This window comes from Drosophila rhopaloa, unplaced genomic scaffold (genome assembly GCF_018152115.1).
Source record: "Drosophila rhopaloa isolate 14029-0021.01 unplaced genomic scaffold, ASM1815211v1 contig_155, whole genome shotgun sequence".
In the NCBI taxonomy this organism is placed as follows: domain Eukaryota; kingdom Metazoa; phylum Arthropoda; class Insecta; order Diptera; family Drosophilidae; genus Drosophila; species Drosophila rhopaloa.
The window spans coordinates 1,157,061-1,180,868 of NW_025335034.1; the positions used below are offsets into that span (position 1 = coordinate 1,157,061).

The window sequence follows — 23,808 nt, forward strand, 5'->3', positions numbered from 1 at the left end:
TTCGATACAAATTAGCCAAAATTTGTATTTCATTTTTTTATGGGCCCACCCCCATTGGCATTACGAAAAATCCATAAATTTGGGAGATGAAAAACGCCGACTCTGCAAAAAGTCAGCTCTGTTTCTTCGTTTTTTCGGCCGCCGCCTTTTGTCCGCCTTCTTGTCTCTCTTTTCTTTTTGTCGCTGGAATTGCTGTTATGACATTTTTATGAAAAATTTCAAATTTACGATTGAAATTGGACAACACACACAAGCATTTCTCCCACCCCCTTTTTCACTCTATGTCTATCTCTTTCCCTGGAATGTGTGCGGAAATAAAGCGAATCTGTAATTTCCTAACTTGTCCACTTATAGAACTTTGCTATCTGACTCTTTAAAGGATTTTTGAGGGGGAGAGAGGCTGTGAGCGAAATATTTCATTCAAAGTTTTACGGATTAATAAAATATATTAATTAGTAATCAGGATCAAGTTTAAGAAAAAAATGTTTAATTAATATTTTTTCTTGATTTTTTTAATATTTATTTAACATAATATATATATATACTTATATTCTTTAACTGCTTATATACTGCAACCAAATCCGCTTCGATTGACTGTACTGGAAAGAAATGATTATTTACCTGAAATAAAGGCTTAAAAAGATACCCACAGTTATGTTTTATGCAGAAAAAATAAAGCAAGTAGTTTTATAACATACAATTTAAATTTTATTAAGAATATAATTTAAATAATAAAGAAATAATACTTAGTTCATAATGACTATTAATCACAATGTATTTGCTTATACTACCAATCATACAATATAATATGTTAATTCCACCAGCTTAAATCTTCTAAAATACATTTTTTGTTGCTTCCTTAAGATTATTTTTACCGAAGAATATTTATTTGAATTTAATTTATTTTTTTATTACCTGTCAGTTTAATTGACTTCTCACCTGGCCATTCAATCAGCTAATTCTTTTATAATTGACTTTCGCGTAGTTTTACTGGCCTTGCTCAAAAGTGATTGCCAAATCTTGGGCGATAACAATTGAATAATTGATCAATCAGCGGATTGGCTAAACAATCAATTTTTGGCACACTGGCTTGTTAAATCTTTTATGGCCAAGGGTGGGCGGTGGCCAAAAGGGGAGGGGCAGAAACAGCGTTAACGGGCGGGCGAGTGCTTTAAAATTAATTGCTCATAAATTCCAAATTAAACATTTTGCCACACTTTGGTTTATGTTTATGGGTCATACGGAGAGTGCGAATGAGTGGCCAGCACCGAGTGCATTTGATCTCACTCGATCACTGGAAAAAATCGGCATGTACTTAAGATATTAACGATATTATTTTGTAAAGGCTAGAAATTTTAGCCGCTAAAATATTGTTTTTGGTAATATTCTTTGGCATTGCTTTTTTAGTCATTTAAATTATAGCTACAAATTATTTACAAATTTTTAAAGATATTTTTTTTAGTTTTTTATTGTGAGCTTAAAAAAACATTTTCTGGGATATTAAAGTAAAAGCTTTTATGGAGGTGTTTTAAAATTAGTTTATCGTTCAGATTTAGTTGCCAGCAACTATGCCGCAACAACCAGCTAATTATTAACTAGAATTTCAGAAGTGAAGTGTTATTTTTTTGTTGAGTGTACTGCCGGCCAGATACTCAGCCACTCACAGCGGGCTGTGATTTACTGCCCTTGCCCGGGGGTTATGGGATATGGACTGTAAGCTGGAGGCCCATGGCAGGTGGGCCGCCCAACGACCGGAAAAATGTAAAACGCCCATTTTGATAATCAAAACAAATAATAAAACAACTTCACACGTTAGTCTGACACAACTACTGCTGCAACAATAACAAAAACAGCAATAACGAGCCAGCGAGCCCCATTAAACGATAATAATCGTAATAAACATATAAAAATTGAAACTGGGTGAGAATGAGTAAGCAGCAGAAAGTGCAGAAAAACGTAAATAAATAAAAGAGGAGTAATTTTCAACAATAAAACACTATTTTGAGTTCCCGGGGATGAGAGTCGAGTTTCGGTTGAGTCGAGTTGCGTTGCGTTGCGTTGAGTCTGGTTTTTCTGACATCGGTGGTGGATGTGGATTGCGTGGGATTGCGTGTGATCCTCGGGACCGTTAAACAAAAGCGGAACAAACCATAAAAAAAACAGCTCTGTTGTAATCTCTCGTGTCGCAGGTTGTATCTAGAACAAAATAGGCATAACAAATGGGGAAACACTTGTAAAACAATAAAGGCAGGGAAAATGAAAGTGTATAAAAGTAAAAAAAGATAATAGTTAGACATTAATCTGTTTTTTTCTAAATTTGCAGCAGCACCATTGATTTAAAGGCATTTTTATTTTTAAATAGTGTTACAAATGTTGTACCATAAACTAAACATATTAAAATTAATTTTGGTAAGTTAAATTTAACTTATTTGAATACATTTAATCATTTCTGTATCAAACATTTTGTAATTTGTATAACATTTTTAAAGCAATATTAAAATGCTTTTTTCCTTATCATCATGATTTCTGTTAATGGATTTATTGAACTACACATATTTAAAAAAAACCCTCCTTATTTACTTAAGTTGATAGTTTTGGCTACATACCGTCTACCACAAACGAGGCTATTCCTTCATAACGATACGATGAAATATATACGACAAATTACATTGTTGTTTAATCACCTTTCTCTTACAGTCTGTCTGCTTCAGTATCTAGGCCGTAATTGCACTGTCATGCCACAATATGGCCAAAAAACTTGGAGAGACGCTACACACTTTTAGCTGCATTCGGGTCACACTTGAAAATCCATTCGTTTAATAAGCTGGCAGCCAGTTTTCCTTTCGTTGGTTCCCACAACCTCGGGAACTATTGCCGTAGCAATTGCGAGTGCAATTCGGCGCTGAGTGCGGCTCGTAAAACCCGCTAGAAGACAGGAGTAATTGCCCATAAAAAGACTGTAAAGTATTTCGGCTCAGAGGCGAGTGCAGGAGTGAGTAATGAGACCAGAATCAATTGTCACTCGCCATAAAATCAATGGCATTGAGTGAGACTCGCGCCGAGTGGAAAGTGCGGCTCTGTGGCGGTAGAAATAAAAACTCCCTGCACACCAAGTTTGTTCCCTAATTTGATACACTTTTATAGCGCCGGTTTACGGCTTGTTTGGCCGTGGTTTCCCCACCCCCGATCGTCTGACGAATGAGTTCTTCCGACGATTACTAAATGCCTTCTCACGCAATCATTTTTTAATCCCCGATGCGGTCGGGTTTATGGGTCACCCCGAATCTGGGTCTCCGTGTCATCTGCACGGCAGCGATCTCGAGTCACCTTCGAATTACTCAATAAAATTTATACGAGTGCACACCTAATGTCCGCTCATCTGCCTGGGTGTGTTTTCCTCTACTTTTATTGCGTTTTAATTGCTCTAATGATACACTGTTTTGTAAATGGCACACTCAATAAATATACATGTTGGTAATGGAAAGCATGAAAGGCCAATTTGTAGGGATTAAGTCTAAAAGGAAAAACATGAATACTTAAATTTCCACTCACCATTTTCGCAGATCATTTGTAATCTAAAAAAAAGAGATTATTTATTGTGAGTAAAAATTTTAGAAAATAATTTTAAAGGATAATAACAAAATATTACCTAAGTTAATATTTATTATTAACATCCCAATACATGCATTTTAATTCCCAAACTGTTCAAGAATAAAGAAAAGGATATAAGAACGGATAAGGAATTAACTAATACACCCGTGAAAAAAAAATCTAGATTATTTAGTCACATTACGTTTTCTGAATTTGTCACATAGAATTAAAAAAAAAAGTTTAAGACCCAAACACACATGAATAGGCGCGAGACAACTGAAAATTGGAAAATTAAAGTCTTTAAGAATGGAAGGCAGTCAGAAAATGGCATAATATGCAAAGGAAACAAAGACGAGGAACTTGCTTCTCCGCGACCCGAAAGCGAAATTCCCTGGGAAGAACCATTGAATCACCAAGAATTCAGCTGGAGAGCTCGTATTATCGTGGCAGTGAGTATAAAAGATGTAGATGTTTTGTCTTTTCAGATATAACCCTTTTTTGTTTTTTAGATAGGGCTGATAATAATTTTGGCGTCAGTATTTTCGGGACTACCCTATGAAAGTGTCAAATATTCATCCACTATAAATTATTGTGCTGTTGGTGGTGCCCTAATTTGCATGTCCATAATTAATTTAACGATGTGCTTTGACACTCAAATATTTCGAAGGTCCTCCAACAAAAACATTTTGTTGGCCTTATTTGCCGCTGCCCATTTGTGTACCCACCCATTTTAGTAAGGATGTCAGATATTCTAAAACTTAGCTTTATGTAATCCCAATATTTTTTAGCATTTCCCGTTTGCTTAACTTTTAAAGGATAATCAATAGGCAGTATGAGATGGGTGAGTATGCAATGGGTGCGTTATTCCTTGGTCACGATGCTCTAAGCCTTAGTCTCTTCGTTATTTCACTGTGTGACAGCGAAGGGAGTGATGATTATGATAATGACGATGATGATAGTTCCTCTAGTGGAGATTCTAGTGAAGATTCTAGTGAAGATTCTAGTGGAGATTCGGGCAATTGCAGTTCATGAGTGCCATTTACCTGGCTAATGAAAAACTACTAACAAAAAAGTAGTATCTATAACTTTATTAATGAGATCAAATCGTACCTTACCTTAAAATTTTAAAGGCAACATTTAATTATATATAGACGTAAGTTTATTCTTATGGAAAATTGTAATACAGGATTTAATGATCGAAATTATACAACCTTGGTATAGTTTTACAATAGTCCAATTAACAAAGAACATGAAACTATTCAAATAGATTTAAGAAATAGTTAATTGCCAAATTCTTGTAGGATATCTTTAATTTTACGTGTGTGTTAAGATTTGACAATAAAAGATTTAAGTTTTCTTACTATTCTTAACCTAATTTCTAAAGGTCTGGAAAATCGAACTTGAAATAATTTAGTCACCCCCTAATGTTTTCCTTGGCCGTGGATAACTGAATGAAATTCGACATCCCAATCGCTGTCTTTTCGTCATCGCCCGGGATGACGAGCGTGTTTTATAGGCCTCAACAAGACATTAAAACACACGCATACGCCCCGTTGGCGAGGGGTGGCTATTACGATACCTGTGGCGGTGGTTTTTCAGTTTTCCCGCTTTCCCCCAGCTGGAAAAAGTCGGAAAAGTGTGGTGCAGAGGAGGGGGGAGAAGGCGAGTGGGCCTCAGATGGTCGCTCTCGACTCTCGAAGATGGGCGATGATGGGCTCGCTGCGAAAGGAGATTTCAATATCATAAAAAATCGTATTAAGAGAATCTCATATTGGGAATCGTAAAGTTTTTACGACCGTTTAATGGACTCTTGCAGTAAGCGTGAGTATTTACGCGCTGCTTAAAACCGGTAAAATATGGCGAAGTGGTGTTGTGGGCCAACAGAAACGCAGACGCACGCACCGCGAAGGATGCGGATACATATACATTTACAGATAAAGATACGAAAATGCAGATGTTGCAGATGGAAAACTTCAATTAGAAACAAGAAACCGATTTACAGGGAAAAGTCGCTTATGGCTAGTGCACAACGGCGCCATCTATAAGCCGTTTGCTGAAACGCCCACTAACCAGTTTACGGCCGCCAAGCAGTCTAAGCAGTGCACATGCGTCCTGACTATTTTCGTCGGGGGGTGGGTCGATCAAGCAGTTCAGGAAAAGGATAAGAAAAGAAAAATTCAGCAAAGATAGAGATAGTGCAGGATTTTCGCCATGAGAAAGAGAGGTGAGATAACGATCGCTATTGCCAATAACTGGGCGTGGTTCGTGATTATGTCATTATTGGCTGAGGGACAGGCGAAGGACCTTTCGACCAGCCTATCCTTACGTGGCTTAAACAGAAAAAAAATGGGAGTGGCAAAATCAAAGCAGAGTCATGGTGGCTCAGGTTACGGAATTTTTAGTTTAGCATGTCAGTTGCGCAGACGTTTTAATAAAAGCGTGTCAAGAAGGACTTCTAATAATAAAAGGGAAATTAAGAAATTATGAACACTAGGATCACAAATAGAAAACCGTTCCATTCTATAAAACATTTGCGGTCGGGATTAAAACATGTTTAATAAATATGAATTTTTTTTCTAAAAATCTTCCCGTGGTTTTTTTAATATTTGGTAAACCAATTTAATAATACCGCGAGTTCTTCATGGGTTGGCAAAACTAAATAAATAAAAATGGTTCGGGTTTCTTAATTTCTAAAAAAAGTTTTAGGATTCACCCGGATTTACCCATATAATTATCACTTGTATAATACAAATAAGAATACCTTCGAATCCCTAACAGAGTTACTGGAAAACTTGCCATTTCTTGGCTACATCACCTTGATGGATGTCTGAGTTGATTTGATGGATAGGAAATGACCTCAGAGGTGATTGGCGAAGGAAAACAGCAGTTGGACAGCCATTACACTAATCACTATTTTCCGTATTCAAACGTAGACAGTGCAATCGATTCGATGAATCTAGTCGGTGGAAATCTCAACACAAGTCATCGGGTAAACTGGGCTCATTGGTTGCAATTCGTAGGTGCAGTCACGTAGGGCGATCTATGGCCTTTGGGCCCAAACAAATGGTGGAAGTATGGTGACAACGACCCGACGACTTTATTAGACGCGGCCATCCATCAGCCGAGTGGCAAGAGTTATGTGACTGCTGGAAAGGATTTCCTACGGTTTCCACCACTCGGATAAATCACCTGCCCAATCCCTCTTGGTGCACGGAAAAAAAAAATATGACTAAGACAAGCCTCGGTTTCTCTACTTTACATTCAGAAGTCATAAGTATTGCTTTAATAAAATTAAATTACTTGGTTTTAGCCGCTTTCAATTTAGATTAATTTTCCATCAAGGAATATCAGTTAATTCCTTAAGATCTCGCGTTTTAATTCTTTTTTCTCTGTGTACTCAGTCAAATAAATCAGAAAGTTCGAGCAGGGCGCTCGTAAAACGGATTCCGCCGAATGTTTGTTAATTATGGTTTTGCGTAACTCTCGAATTCGTTGGCCCCGGGTCAGAACCACTCGTGAGTGATTTGTATTTGGGCTCGTTAAAGTGTCCAGCGAAATGAAGTGCTGGCCAATGAGTTTCTTCTCAAATGCGGCGGCACGATCGCCGAGCATCTTCGCCCATTCCCGCAATCCCGTGGATGCATCTCCGGGAAAAGGCACGTTTTCAAACGTAATTTGCAACAATTTAAAGATTTTTGCGCCAGCTCCAATAGCCGATAGTCGAATTGGCAGAGATTGCCTCGACTGGTAATGGCCTCGTAAAAAGGGGGAGTGCCCAGGGGCGTTGGAAAAGAGGGAGTGGCGCTAATTGGGGGGAAATTGAGAAGCGGAGAATCGAAAGCGCCGCATCTGGTTGCAAAAGTTCAGCTGGCGTCTACAGAGGAAACATGAAGTTTTCGAGTAATCTTCTGGATTACAATGGAAATAGTGGACCGATTAATACGCAATATTGTACTTAGAAATTCTCAATTTTCTAGAAATGCAAATCTTTGAGAAGTTATGGTTATTTTTAATGTTTCCTTACGCACCATATTAATGTCCATTGGTCTGACTAAAACTGCTTAATCTTTACATTGGCTATGGAATTATTAGGTCAGGAAAATAAACGGATACTAGATAGTTTTAAAACATTTTCCAAGTTTTAGCTTTGAATTGGCGTTAATTAATAATTAATAATTTTTTTGCAATTATAGGCTTATTACCCGATTTTATAAAATTCTGTAGAGTAGTTTGAGTCCAATATCAAGAAAGAAAGCAAACTTCGGCAAGCCGATATATTTTGATAAATAGAAAAAAACAGCAAAATACAATTTTTATACCCTTGCAGAGGGTATTATAATTTTGGTCAAAAGTGTGCAACGCAGTGAAGGAGACATCTCCGACCCTATAAAGTATATATATTCTTGATCAGGATCACCTCCTGAGTTGATATAGCCATGTCCGTCTGTCCGTCTCTCAGTTTTAAAGCTATCGAATTGAAACTTTGCACACACCCTTCTTTCCTTTGCACGCAGTATATATGTCGGAACGGCCGGGATCGGCCGACTATAGCTGCCATATAACTGATTGATCGGAAATGTCATAACTTTGGTGTTTGTAAAGTTAGGAAGTTGGGATTTTCTATGGGTTTTATTTTTGCCCAATCAATCCGACATATCAAATTTCATAAGGATCGGCCGACTATATTCTATAGCTGCCATATAACTGAACGATTGGAAATGCCATAACTTTGGTGTTTTTAAAGTAGGGAAGTTTGGATTTTTTATGAGTATTAAGAATGCATCATATGAATAATTTTGGAGAATATAATTTACAGAGTATTCTGCAAGGGTATATCAACTTCGGCTCCGCCCGAAGTTAGCTTTCCTTTCTTGTTTATTTTAATTTTTTGATTTTCCTATGGGAGCTATATGATATAGATGTCCGATTTTAATTTAATTAAAACCGTAATTCCATAATAAAAAAACCGTAATACCAAAAAAAAAATTAAAAACAAGAAAGTTTTTTAATTTTTTTTCCTATGTTCCTATTGTTCCTATGGGAGCTTTTTGATATAGTCGTACGACATATATATCATATCATATCATATGTGGTTCCGACATATTTACTCCGGCAATAGAAAGACAACTTTTGAGAAAGTTTTAAGCAGATAGTTTTAATACTGAGGGACTAGTTTGCGTAGAATCGGAAGGACGCACGGCTAGATCGATTCTCCTGGTGATGGTGATCAAGAATATATATATGTATACTTTAAAGGGTCGGAAGTGTCTCCTTCACTGCGTTGCAAGCTTTAGACTGAAATTATAATTCCCTCTGCAAGGGTAAAAAACGATGTTATTTAGACTTGCATCAAATTGTAGACCAAATAAATAATAATAATAATAAATAAAGTACTGCTTAAAATTAATAATAATAATACTATATATGTTTATATATATAAATGTTGTTTGATTTTAAATTATCCAAACAGGGTTTTAATTATAAAACAAGGACTAGCATTGAAAGCCTAATAATATATTATTTTTTTATGGGTTTTTTAAATAAACATATGATTTGTAATTTATACAAAACAGGGTTTTAATTTGTATTAATACTATAATTAACATTTCAAAGTTACTTAGCTTCAAGGCTAAATTTAACATAACATTTAATGCAATTAAAGTAATGGAAATTCTCTACCATATCAATTAGTTTAATTCGCTGTAAAGTGCGCGGGCAAACGTTCCATAAAACATGCTCCATTACAAGGGGACTGATTGGGCGCATAAATCGAGTTAATTCCGTATAATGTGAGCATTTAGAGTGAATTGACCACCGCGACGCTAATTGCTGGTCGCAATGCGATGGCAGCGGTATTTGCATGTTTCGGCTGGGTTTCAAATTGATTCCGAATCGATTGGGATAAGTGGGCATGCATAATAGGAGGGCGGCACTCGGGGCTCCACTTATGTGTCCGGTGGGGCGAAGTCACTCAGGTGACCTTTGGCCCCGCAACGAGTCTCCGAAGAGCCACCGACAGATTCACACGAACGCTGAGTGGTTTCTGGGGGATTGGAATGGGGGTTCTGTAAACCGGATCAACCACTTCGGCGGTGCAATGGCGGAGGCAAATGGCCGTGATAAGAGCACCGCCTCTGCACCGCCATCGTTTGTTTGGCTTGTCTCAAAGACTTTTTGCTTTTCATAAATAGATTGAAATGAGCCTTTGCCGGGGCGAATTCCATTTCATCCCCTTTACTGCGCACATCTCCCTTTTGCTCCCTGCGCATTTCTCCTGGGCTCACTTTCTTTGTCTGACTCAAAACACAAAACCGAATCGAAAACCCGTTTTCACACTGAGAAAAGTTAGTTTAAATTTATATTCAGTGTTCTTATATTTAATATAAATCTTCTGTTTATTATTTCAAGATTTAATTTGTCAAAGTCGAATTAATAGTTACTATTTATTATAAGGGCATTTTAAATATCAACACCGAATGACTGTAATATTAATCTGTCCAATATTTATCACAAGAATTTGGGCTTAACATATATATAAAAATACAATTAGTCAAACAAAACACCTTAAATTCAAATATTTACTGCTACATATGCAATTGTTTGTATTTATTTGATACTAATTATTGCCTTAACCAAAACTCTTAAAATAAATAAACTGAAATAATGGACTGATAGTTTTTATTAGTTGATCGGCTACAATTTTGTTAAGTGCATCCTCCGCTTTGACTCATTCATGCGGTCATCGTGGAGGTCGAAGTCTTTCCAGCCCTAATGCGTTGTTTTTGTCATTTAATGCCTGGGTCATAGTCATCCGATTATCGATTGACCGACTTATTGCTGTGCTGCCCGAGAAATCTGAGAAATTCAATTGGAGAATTGAATTCCGATGGACGACAAAGTGTCGAATAAATTTTCGAGAGATTAAACAACTTATAGAAATGGTAGCATCCCACACAGAAACTATTTATTCCTTTGGAATAAGCAACATAAAACCATTGCTAATAACCGCCTGGGAACCGCGGACCTAATTTCCCCGACTTGACTCGCGAATTTACGTGACGCTGACACTTGCTATCTGGAGCCATAAACTCGACGGCCTTATCATCACCGGCAGCCATTAAAAGGGAGTTTTACTGTAGGACTAGACGCGACTTTAAAGCGGACCCATGACAATTATGCGCACAGCCGGACATTGGCGGCTGTCCTCCCCTCTACACATGGAAAAAATTCATAAATGCAGTTTTTTTATTAAATAAATATTTTTTTATGTTATATATACTCTGGTTAATAAAATTATATTCAACACGTTAGCAAAAAAACCTGTTTAGATTTATAATTCTGGGCTTTGGCAAAAATATCCGCCATCCCTTAAGCTGGGATTGCAAGCTGGGATTGCAAGCTGGGATTATATATTAAACATTATAAGAACATTAGAAAAGAAATATAATAACTTAATACATTATTAAATTTATTTAGCAATAACATGTTTAAGTTAAACAAAATACTTTCTTTTATTATTACATTTTTAATGATCTTGATTGTAAGTTTGAGGTTACTGGTTGAACTAGACACGACCTTTAAAAAATACAAATGTTACTTTTTTGTTAGCTAGCTCGCTAAGTCAGGATCTTTTTTATTTTTTTTTCAATATTTTTTTTAAAGAAACTTTCTTTGTTATTGGAACAACTTTTAATGAAACTCGTCTGTTTTTATTTTTTTCCCAAGTGGTTCGTTTTGGACATTGTCCAGTGCCCTTCAGGCGGAACAGAATATTTATGGATGCCGCGACTTGGCAACTTGGATGGAGTCTGGCTCACAGTGCAATTATGTGGCGGATTATCTTGGCGAAAATAAATTGGCCAGCGCAGGCGGCGAAACAAAGTAAAAGCCACTGGGCAGTGGTGCAGTGGCACCTCCTTTTTGGCCGCCACATCGCGTGCCACACATCGAGACGTGATTACGCCCCGCCAGCAATTCAGTTGGCCACATTATGCATAAGCAGGTGGAGGGGGCATCGCTTAACTCACCTGAACGGCCATTCAGCATACTTTACAGGTGCTTTGCGGAGCGATTGAGACGTCTCACATAGGCGGTGGAGAGCTCTCAAGTCGCGGAGACAAACAACAAGTTTTCACAAAAAAGTAGCAAGACTCAGCTTGAATTTTAAGATTTAAGTGAAGGCTTAAAAACGTATTATTCTTAAACACCTTATTTTGGCCCATGAAGAAAGAAAATATGTTTTGATACAGATCGACATTACAATTTGTGCTCATGTTACAGATATGAAACTCAACTGCTTTTTAAACTTTAGATTTAAAGACAGGAACACATCCAGCAAAGACTCAAGAAAACATGTCTAGGCCACGAAAACTTCTGTGATTTATGGCAAAATGCAAATGAAATGAGTTCTATGTACGAGATTATGGTTTTTTATGCCATATTTGAGCTTCGCCATGTCAGCATATTCATATTGTGGTGGCATTCCATATTCATTAGATACGCCCAGATTTATTCTCTTTTATAACACATGGGGTTTTCAACGCCTTTGATGTACATTTAAAGGATATCTGCGACTTGGCTTCTGCGCTTTGGAATTATCTTTTATTCACACAACAATTGCGGGGAACTGCGTGTTTTCACTCTCGGCTTCTGGTTATTCTCGACTCATAAATCTCAATCAAAAGGAGCAGGACCACGAAACGTGCAAAACGCCTTTCGTGGCCGAAGGAGTGAAGGAATCCAGATGGACTTGCGAGTCCTTTTTCCACCGCTGAAGGGTTAAACTGTCCAATTGCGAAAGGGGCCATAAAATGTCGGATTTTCGGTTCGGGAACCCCTCGAGTAGTGACAATAAAATGGCAAACAAAAGTCGCAGGGTTGACCAGTTCTCGAAACCCCTTGCCCAGGATATGGTAAAAATATGGAAGCGGCCGAATGCTCGGCAGAATGTCACACCATGTTGTCGCGTTTTACGACCGCCGCTCACCTTTTGTTTGCCGAGTTTATGGCCGCCAGACCTCCGTCTTTCTCCGCATCCTTCTAGGCCCAAGTCCGCCATTTAACCGTCTCACTTTCGTTGACACACCAACTCTACTCCCAGCTGAAAACCCAGCCAAAAAGAACCTTCGGAACTCCGGCCAAGTTGGCAGTTTTTTTAATTTATCGATTCGCCAAAGTGTCGTTTTTTATATTTTTAAAGCAAGAACAAGACGAGATCTTGTTCACCTTGGCAAGAGCCATTAACCGGTTGCATTTTTGGCAAATGATTATTAAACGACTTGACCTTCAAGGACGCTGGCTGCGTAAAAAACTGCATCCGGAGAAAGGATATTCCCTGGAAAAGGCTAACAGGTAGACCGCCGATACAGCTGTCCGTAAAAAACACAATCGCCCGTCTAATTGCGCAACTCAAGGACTTTTAGACGCGGCAGGACTTGTACTGTCCAAAACTCAGCCCGTGCAAATCGCATAACCCTTAATGTAACCCGGTAAAGGACGTGTCGGTGTCCTTGAATCGAAATTCGATTCGACTGTAAGAGATCTCAAGACTGACTTGGATGAAAGAACCATTGCTTTAAGATAAGGTTAGATAATACTCTCTATTGTTTTCTAAATTTAACAATATTCTATATAAACATGCAATATCATTAATACTTCATTGAAATAATAACAAATTAAGCAACACAATATTATTAATATGTGTTAATCACTCCAAACGGAAGTCCCATATTTAATATTCTTGAATTCTTTAAGAAATTTAACATACCTTTACATTTTCTTATTTGTTTTTAAATTACTTCTCTAATCTGTAATGGATTTTTAGTCTTCGTAATTAGCTGTTAAGAATGGAATGCAGCTATTGATGTCACTTGCAATATTCGAATACGCAAATAAGTATTTTGTAAAAAGTTTATTGTTTAAAAATGAGGACCAATTTTAACCAATTAATGTTGAGTGAAACAATTTTTTTAAAGTTCAAATTAATATTGCTTGTTCAATCGGAATCATAGGCCAATAAATTTTTATAACTTGTTCTTTGAAACCAAACCAACCGCCCAATTAAGTCCAATCAAAATGGAAACAACCGTAAAAATACAAATAATAACGAACGTAAATGCGTTATTGGGCAATTCCACGAGATCGTCACAGCTGAAGACGATCGGCAATCGGATTCTGAATTTAATTTCGGCTGGCTCGTTGACAACGCCTCACTGTCCGCCAAATCATTCATAATTCATTTTGTATGCCGCATAAATGTTTTTACTATCAATAAAAGCGCAATCAAATTAACATTAAACTTATTTCGCTGAGGTGGCTCCTCGCCGGTATCGAAAAGCACGTAATTATTTTAAAATATTCCGCCATTCCGTTGGACTATCGCATTCTTTCACTTGGCCGAATGTGCCATGATTTTGTTTTCATCGTTTGTTTTGTCAAAAAGTTCAGAATTCGACACATAAAAATAGAAACTGTGATCTGTGTGGGCACCATCGTCTGGCTCCTCTTTTTGTAGTGATTTTGGGGATTTCGCTTTTGTTTTAATTTAAATCGCAAATGTGTCGACGCCACCGAGCTTGTTGACATTTTATTTACAATAGCAGAAATGTGCAATAAAATTTAATGAACGGCTTATGTAAATGCCCGTAATTGCGGACGGACATTTGGTGAGAAAAGCACGGCGAAACGAGCGTTTCTGCCATTTTCCATTCGGCCTGACCCTGGAAATGTGTTTTCCTAATTAGCTGTTCTGTAAGGAACCATTTCTATTTTTATGCCAGTCACATGCCCGTCTAAATGGGCTTACAAATGGTGCACTTCTCCTGCGGCAAAGGGTGATCATCTAGAATCTTAATTATTTATAGAAGTGCCACATAAATCTGCATCTGACAAAGGGGGAGAGCTGAGTTAGTTTTACTCCTCTACAGCCATTTAGTTCTCTTTTGTTAGTTTCCATTTGCATCTTTTAAGAATTTCAAATTAAATCAGTGCACTACTGAGGAATTTTTAATTTAATCAGAACATCTAAGGAATTTTAATTGTCTGAAAGTTGATTTAACAAGAATTTATGATAAAGGAAATACAGAAGTAATCACTGCTAAATATAATATCTAATAAATCTGGTTGTGCGTTTGACTTTAATTTATTGCAAGTTATTTAATTTGAAAAATATTAAGGTTATATATTAATGTAGTCAAAAAAATATATATTTAATTTGATAATTCATAGATAAGGTCTTAAGACATCAAATCGTTAGAAATTTGGAAGTTTACTACATGTTTTAGGAGATTAAATTATTGTATAAAAATGTTGTAACGTTTTTTATTTATAAAGAGAGTGTAGTGGCATATATTTTTTTTTGTTTAATAATTTCCAATTATAATACACTTATAAATGTTCTATATTTTCTCAAAAAAAGGTTCGACCTATAAACTAAAAAGGACTATGTATTATTAAGGTAATCATTTTTTTAAATACAAAAATAGAATATAAAATGCTTATTTGGCATTCCTTTTTCTTGTGCTTTTCTGAAAAGCGCGCATGATATAAAAAGAAATGCTCAAATAGTAGTTTTGATGCAACGGCTCTCCAATCTTCCGGATTCCTTTGTCTGGAGGTGAGCCATTCCAATTATAATCCAATCGAGAACCACATCTGCAGGTGATTAGGCGGAGCATCCCGATCAGTCGGCGTTCCTCCATTACCATTAGCGCAGTAGCCTGGCCAACTCCGTGGCCGAGCTGCCTTCATGGACAAGTGCATATGGCATTGGCATTGGGCTGGAACGACGGGTGGGCGGGGATTCACCTCCACTTGAGCCAGTTGCTCATTACACTCGACTGGATAATTACGAGCATTTCAATAAACAAGCACAAGAATCGTGTGCTCGAACTTGGCTCGAGCTTGGCATTATGAACTGTTTCCGAACTGCGCGCACATAATACCATATTTCAAATTTCAATTAAGTCCAAGTGCTGAGAGAGCAGTTCCCCTACATCTTCTCCCTCGAAACAGCCCACCAATGGCAGATTTCGGTCTGTTGATCTTTACGTTTCCCATTTGACTTTTGACTTCTCGAAATATAAACATTTTGTTTTATGGTTTTCGATCGATTTCCCCCAGTTTCGGCCTAAAAGGGACTCAAGTGCAGTTCCACTTGGCCCGCTGCATTGCCAAATCCCCTCCCATCCTCGTACCTCCTCGTATATACCCCATCTCTGTTCCCTGGGAGACAGCGAATTAGATTTTGATTAAAAACTAGTTTTCGCTTTGCATTCGAAACGAGCTGCGGGATTGGGTATCAAACGGATATTTTTTAATAAACCATAAAAACGTTTCTAAAGTGTCACACTCAAAATTTGGGCTGTCACATAAATTTCGATGCCTTAAAACAAATTCCAGCGATTAAAATCTGAAAATGGACAACTTTGACCACCTTGGGCATTAGAGGCCCGATTGAAAAACCCGAAATTGAAACCCAGTCTCGAGACTGAGTGGTCTGCGCGTTCGTATCTGTGGGATACAGATACCAGCCGGATTACATTGGGCAACACTTGGGGCCGCAGATACGCAGAGCGAAAAGCATTTTAGAATAACAAGCCCAGAAAGCCAGCAGCTCGGTGGCCCTTTTGCGCCAGAGAAAACAAAGGAAACGCTGTTCAAATTTACATTCCATTCCGAAAGAGTTTCTGGAATGGATTGGGGGTTAGCCGAATCTCCCTGTTGACTTAGGCGGATCCCGGCTCCACAATATTTTGCATATTCCATCGATTTTTCGACTCCGAAAACGAGTGCGCATAATGAGCGTGCGAGAGAGATGGCCGAGCGCAGAGAGAGACGGCATTTTCTGGGTGTGTCTCCGGCGGGAAAAAGAGATGGGGAGTTTAAGGAAAAATAGAAGGAAGTTCGTCGCCAAAGAGGATAATTTAGTATCGATTCCACATCATATCCATGTCCCCGCCGCAATTTCAAGTCGCTTTTCTAGCGAATCTAAGTCCCTGGCGCATAAATCTCGCTAATTTATGAAGGATGCGTGCGAAATGCCAACAAACTAACTCGCCCACGCCTTCGTCCCGCACCACCCACCGCAACCACCCTGCACCACCCAACCACTTCACCCTGCACCGCAATCCACTTCGCGGTTTGACTGTCACGCGAGTGACTGTTCTGCATATCAAACTTGAAACTCGAAAATGCTACAATGCTACTGCACTGAGAAGAAAGTTATTTCAAACCGAAATTGCATACAAGAAATCCAGAATTAATTCTAGCCATGTACAAAATGTTGATCATGATAATATTACTTTCTTAGGAAACTTTTTAAAAGCATAATAAGTATTTGTTTATTTTTACAAATATATTAATGATATTTTGAACACATACATAATCTAATAAATATTAATTAAAGATCACACATGAAATGTAAAATTTCTTAGGAAGAATATCCCAAAAGGGAAGAATAATAAATATTATTTATTCGCTTAATTTGTAAAATTATTATAACAAAATGTTAAGAAATTTTGCCATATCAGTATGGGTATCTAGCGATTTGAAAACTTTAAAATTTATAATTATCTCAGTGACTTCGATTCAAAAATTGTATGCATTCCATTTTTTTTCTGTGTATGGGAGTGCATGTCTGCGTCCAAGTTTTTATTCAAATCCAAGTCCCTGACCATGTTTTGGTTCCAAGTTCGTTTGGTTCTTGTCTCGCTGACATCTCTCGATTTATTTAACTGTCCATTTCTGTCGCACTTCGACTAACGATTTTCTAGTCAAGTATGCGTTCGGTGAGCAAATTTATTTGACTTGCCCGACATTCCAGCGATCAGGGGGCTTTTGGGGGGACAATTTATGCAAATGTCTGGAATATTGATACTGTTATGCTTTTGTAATGGAAATGCCTGCAATTACCACTTGAAGCTCCATTGTGTACTGGCGCTGTGAAGGGCAATTAACGCAAATTAGTTCTTTGAGTTTTCCTCTTTTGAGAGGGAAAACTAAACAAAACACCCAAGGGAGAATTAGTTTATTCGCTCTGATGAAGCATAGTGAAGTGGTTTAATTATTTTAAAGTAGGCATCTACACTTTATTACAGACAGGTCATTTAGTGTAAGGTGTTTTCAAAAAGAAATTTGGGATGAATCAGATGAATATCTTATAAAATGGGTTGGGCTTTGTTGTTCAGTAAAAACTTTAGAACGCTTGTTTCAAAATTTTGATGATTATAATAAACATGTATAATATTGTGACTAGTTTTAGTAGACTTTTAAAATAAATCTAATCTTGAAAGATATAATGAACCATTCAGTTGTCTGAGTTCAAATTTTTCGACAATTATGCAGCAATACATTATATTTTGCGTACGTCTGGTCTTTTTGGAATAAATAACTCAAGAATCATAATTTCTTGCTGATCTTTCATCAAGAGGCTCCATTATCAGCATGATTATTCTCGTCGTCTTTGCAGTAAATAATACTACTGTAATTACGGAGCGTAATGAGCTCATATGCGGGTGAAAATGTCATCGATTACTTATAATGAGCGATTATTATTTATATAGATGGGTGTTTTTGTGCTTTTCTCGGTACTGATGTTAAATAGACCTGCCAGCGACAACGATCGCCGACACTGCGATCGTCCACAAATGAAATGAAGTCATAAAATTATTTAAATCTGTACTTAAGTGACAATAAAGCACATTATGTACATTTAACGATAAGCGTCCATTGCAGATGACAATTTGTGGAGGCGATTTCCAGTCATTATCAGACTGACTTCAAATCGAAATATATATATAGCAAGTATAGGAATAGCCCCTGTATTGTATACGACACTGATAAAAAATATAATGTATTGCCTTTGGGTGGCACGTTGTTAACCGCACCTGTCATCCAAAAATATTTAATTGGCCCAAATGCTTTTAGTGTTCGATTATACACATTTATAATTTATTTAATATTTTGAACGCTTATCGGTCGGATTACAAGCTTTCAGAGTGCTTTTAGCCTGGCTTACATGACGCAAGTACGGCTTATGCATGGAGTTAATCAGTGGGCGGTAGGGTCACTCGGCAAAAGAATTTGGGGATCATTTTTAAAAAACTGTTTTTTAAATTGAAGTCTTATTATTAATACATTAAGTTAAAATTACTTAAAAACGTGCAGCTATTTTCAACTCAAATACCAGCATGTAAAATAAAATGACGTATAAATGATTGTATTGTAAAACATTCAAACTTTATTTTATATATTTGCATTTACTTTTTTAAAACTTTTCTAATATAATAAAAAATATAGTTTTAAAATGTACCTTTTTACGAGCTGGGTGTTCTTGATTTTTAAAATTAACATAAGCAAATAGATATCGATATTTTGAATAAATTGGTTACCCAACATTTTTATACCCGTTACTCGTAGAGTAAAAGGGTATATTGTATTCGTGCAAAAGTATGTAACAGCTAGAAGGAAGCGTTTCCGACCCTATAAAGTATATATATTCTTGTTCAGGATCACTAGCCGAGTCGATCTAGCCATGTCCGTCTGTCCGTCTGTCTGTCCGTCTGTCCGTCTGTCCGTCTGTCTGTCCGTCTGTCTGTCCGTATGAACGCTGAGATCTCGGAAACTATAAAAGCTAGAAGATTGGCATTTTGCATGCAGATTCTAGGAGTTCCTACGCAGCGCAAGTTTGTTTCAAAATGGTGCCACGCCCCCTTTAACGCCCACAATCGCTTATATACGATTTTAAAAATTTAAATATTTCGGAAAAGTAAAAATGCAGTTTTATTGTGTTTATCAATACCTATCGAAATGTAGAATAAATTTTTCAAATCGGACCATTCGTTAAAAAGTTATGCGTGATCAAAGTTTCTATCTCCATCTCCCTCGCACTCCCTTTACCTGAGTAACGGGTATCTGATAGTCGGGGCACCCGACTATAGCGTTCTCTCTTGTTCATATTCATTTGAAGTGCATCGCCCTAATGCCATGCGGACATTTCTGGCTGTTGTTGTTCTTGTGTGTCTTGAGATCCCCAATAAAAATGCGTGATTACGAGCATTTAATGCAATATATTAATTACTTCGCCTTCGCAATCCGATGGCGATGTCGGAATCTCCCTGCCCGCCCCCCGCCGCCGACCAATTGAGCAGATTAAAAACTGGAATAACGTCTTTGTCAGTATCTTCTTGGATGCGGATTCTGGCGGATATTCGAGCGAAGGCTCCGCCAATCGAGGGGTCTGAACTCTGCAACTTTTGGCGGCAATGTGGGCTGGCAAGGTGTGGGAAGGTGGGGAAGGGTGCTTTTCGACCGGGGTCGAGACGACACATTCGTTAGCCAATTTACGAGCGACTAATGGCAATAACGAATACACTTTACGGCCTCATCCATAATCGAATCGCAATGAAAACTGCACAAATCGTGCAATTTCTGGGCGGCAGTGCAGCAGCGGTCACTGGAAATCATATTTATACGGTCACCATCGCTTTCGAGTGACCATTTTGAAGCCATTCGCCGAGCAGTTGCCAAATTAAATCATAAAATCGGGACCAACAAAAGCGAAAACAAAGGCCTGCCTCGTAAAGTTTTATGCATACTTTTGTGAAGAATTCCCATTTAATGGCCGCCGAAGCTGAGCTTGAAAACCGAACTCGCGCACTCGAGTTTCGAGCATTTGGATGAAATCCCGACGGCTCAGAATTATGACCATGTTAATGGCTTTTTAAACCGATTATGCGAGAAATTTTAATGGATTGTCCGAGCGGAATTATGATCGATTCATGCACCGGAGCCGTGGGTTGGGATTAAATCATTATGCAATTAGGTCTTCGGATTTGGGTTCTTCGTTTAGACAAAAGACTTTACGACTTCGGTGGCTGGGCGAGCCATTAAGCGAATTTATTTAAAATGCTGCCTGATTTATGCATCTTTGATTTAATCTCCGGCTCCGCTCGAATTCGAATTAATATCAAATGGCAGTAAAAGGCAAGTATTTAAATTCGTATACCAACCCTTTGTTGTAGCTGGTGCCCTCCGCTGGCTCCGCGGTGAGGTGTAGTTTTTATAGGCGTAATCCACAAATGTTATAAAAACACACAAACACACGCGAAGACGCAGACCTGGAACGAGAAGAGAGAGGGGGCATAGTTAAGTCAGTCGGTTTTTAAACACACATAATTGGTTTTCAGATTTGGTTAATATTTGTTAAATTATTAATTGGAAAAAACACCCACTAGCGGTAATAAAATGGTTTAAAATATTTTGAATTTATGCATTTATTTAAAGTCTTTGACTCAAATCTCGTTTTAGAGATTAACTTTTTAATTAAAATAACATAGAAATATTAATACTTTACTCAATGATGTACATTCACAAATTTTTATATGAAATACGGGTTTCGTATAAAGAAATAAATATTTAACCGCTCAAGTACACGGGTTTCGTATAAAGAAATAAATATTTAACCGCTCAAGTACACCCCATTTCTTTAATTAACAAGCACATTAAAATAGTTTGTAATAAATAATTTGACCTCCAAATATATTCCAAAAGCTGTAAATTTCCCAATTACTTTTTCGAATAGCCCGCAATTAATAATTTACACTACGTTCCGCTTAAAGGAAGGCTGCCCTGAAATAATTTAAATTTTGTGATTTTCAAATGAGACTTTCTGGCTTTCCGCCCGAACAAGATTGCCATTTGGTGGCAACTAATTGAACCCAATTTGAGCCAACCAGCTGCCATTTGCCAGGTCGTCAGGTGTGCCCAACGACAAGTCCCCAGTTGAAATTCGTTTTTTCCACTTTAATAACAAAAAGCGATGATGTCGAGTTTGGAAAATCAATTCCGGCAGTGTGTTGCGGGTTTTTGGAGCGGCTTTTCCCCGGGGACCGCAGTGCGAGTTTCACTCGAAGCGTTTTCGCTCAACGGCGGAACGAGTTCTCCCCGGCGACCGCTCGCAGTTTTTTCTTTTCCATTTTTTTCTGTGGTTTTCTCTGGAGCCCCAAGATTCCGGCACACACATCCCGCGAAAAAGTCTCCAACGCTGACCGCTCAGCAAAGGCAGCAGTGGCAGCAGCAGCGGCAGACGTTGCAGTCGCTGCTGGCGTTGCCGTCTCTGCCGACGCCTGCGCTGCGCCGCTGGCCGTCTCGCTCCCACCAAAATGGCCGCTCTCGCCTCCTCTCGCTTCCACTCAGAGCAGCCTGGCCGGCGTGCGAGCAGATCAGAGAGATCCCGCGGACGTGTGCGCAACAGGGTGCACACTATGCTGCTCCCCAGTGCCACGCCCATGCGCCCCCAAAAGCACTAGCTCCAAAACACCGCCGACAGTCGGGCGGCGGCGGTCCGCTCGCACCGCTTAACGCCCGCGTTTGCCGTCGCGATTGCTGATGTTGCTGTCGGGTCTTGATGTTGCTGGTGTGGCTGCTGCTGTTGCTGTTGTAACTGATGTTGTTGCTGGTGTGGCTGCTGCTGTTACTATTGTTGTTGCTGCTGTGGCTGCCGTTTTTAAATTGTCTGTTGTTGCTGAAGTGTCTTTTGTTGCTGATCTAAGTTAAGTTGTTGCTGATGTAGCTTATCTGGCTGCAGTTCAAACATCAATTGATGTTGCTGTTGTAGCTCACATTGCTCTTGTTGCTGTCTTGCCTTTTGTTGTAAACTTGGATAGAGTTTTTGGAGATATTGCTGCTGCGTTTTGTGTATTGTTGTTTTTGGTTAATGTAATGTTGCTCCTGACATTGTTGTCTATTGTGTATTTTAAGTTTCTGTCTGAGCTATGCTAACTTTGATTTGTTTTTTGACAAGAATGGAGCTGCTATTCTTTCCTAATGCTAAAATATAAAAATTAGTTGCCGATCTTGTTAAAATTGTTGATTCTTAGTTTAATATTGCTGCCAGATCAGATGTTGCATTCGAGCTTATCGTTAAAGGTGCAAGATATTAGGTTATTTATTTTTTATTTAATTGTAAAGCTTTTGTGTTTTCGTTAACGCATTCGTTAACCCATCTAAATATGTTTCTGATTCGTTTAAAATTGTTGCTGTAAGTCATATGTTGCTGAATTATTTTAACCCTTTATTGTTTTTTTGTTTTTACTTTGCTGTTGTTGCAGCCATGTCGGCTTTTATAGATGTTGCTGCTGCAGATGCGTCTGATGTTGCTGCTGCCGTATTTGTTATCAATTCTAATGCCTGGGGAGCTGGCAGCGCACTTAACTCGAAGCTTGGCAATTTCCAGTTGATTGGCTGCACTTCTCGAGATTTTCGATATACAAAGACGAGGGAATTTGCATGCAGAAAAGGATGCTTTTTGCCAGCCAGGACACTTACAGCCAAGAACCGAGACCAGCAGCAGCTGCAGCATGGCCATCTTCGTCAGTTGGCCGTATGGTGCAAATGGCCCGGGCTTGGCGATGCGAAAAGTGAAAATGCAGTTTCGCATAATTTGATCCCTCCCCAACCCCCTGAAACACCACTCGTTGCTGCTGCTGATAGTTCTGCGCTCTGAGTTCTGAGTTCTGAGTTGTGGGTCCTCAGAGCCCCGAGACCCTAGTCTAGAGCACCGAGTCCTTCGTCCTGCTGGCTGGTGGCAAGACAATGCCCGTTCTAATCGTAATCATGGTTGCAATGTAATGGCAAAATGCCAAGAGCCTTCCTCTGCTCACCTCTCGCATTTCTGCTTCGGTGGTTGTCCTTCGCTTGAATTGCACTTTTTTATGGCATTGCAATTAGGGGTAAGCGCATCGATGCACACACACAGACACACAGATAGTGAGGTAAGGGTGCAAAGGGAAACTCGCAGCTAAGGGTTGTTAATTATCTACCGAGGGGTGAACAGCGAGCACCCATACCAAGGCAGCAATTATCTGAAAATTCCATATTGCAGTTCCACAGAATGCCAAACAAATAGTTCTGCAATAAGTTTGCGGTATGGTTGATATGATAGTATTTGAAGACAACGAGATGAACGTATTTAAAGCGTATTTTAAATTCATGAAATCAAGTCCAATTTTTATAGATCGTGCACCAATAGTAAAGGTTTTAAACACTAATATTTTACCAATAAAAAATTGAAAATTGAAAGCCTCCGCAAAAAATTTAACCATTTAAAAATCTTTATAATTAACCTTTTTTCTTCTTGACAACCTGTGGATAAAATATGTTTATCAGTTGAACAGCTATGTGAAGAACAAAAACGGAAACCCCATAATTTATTTCATT

The 23,808-nt window shown here is 38.4% G+C and overlaps 1 protein-coding gene and 1 long non-coding RNA gene across 3 annotated transcripts in view; one reads left to right on the plus strand and one right to left on the minus strand.

Moving 5' to 3' along the window:
* Window positions 1–802: 802 nt before the first annotated feature.
* LOC123037234 overlaps window positions 803–23,808 on the minus strand; it is a 110,933-nt gene continuing 87,927 nt past the window's right edge. Inside the window, exons 5-7 of the long non-coding RNA XR_006417423.1 lie at window positions 20,601–20,708; window positions 3,553–3,575; window positions 803–2,196 (exon numbers count right to left, since the gene is read on the minus strand). This is a non-coding gene — a long non-coding RNA (uncharacterized LOC123037234). The remainder of the gene's footprint in view (window positions 2,197–3,552; window positions 3,576–20,600; window positions 20,709–23,808) is intronic.
* On the plus strand, window positions 3,818–4,849 carry LOC108040477. 2 transcript variants are annotated; one of them, XR_001769068.2, is made up of 4 exons: window positions 3,818–4,040; window positions 4,101–4,324; window positions 4,380–4,432; window positions 4,512–4,849. XR_001769068.2 is itself a non-coding variant. In XM_017117959.2 (3 exons), exons 1-3 carry the CDS (start codon window positions 3,849–3,851, stop codon window positions 4,402–4,404), a joined length of 441 nt encoding a protein of 146 aa, XP_016973448.1. In that variant the 5' UTR covers window positions 3,818–3,848; the 3' UTR covers window positions 4,405–4,849. The 2 variants fall into 2 exon arrangements, 1 of the variants encoding a protein (XP_016973448.1); XM_017117959.2 differs by having other exon boundaries at window positions 4,380–4,849.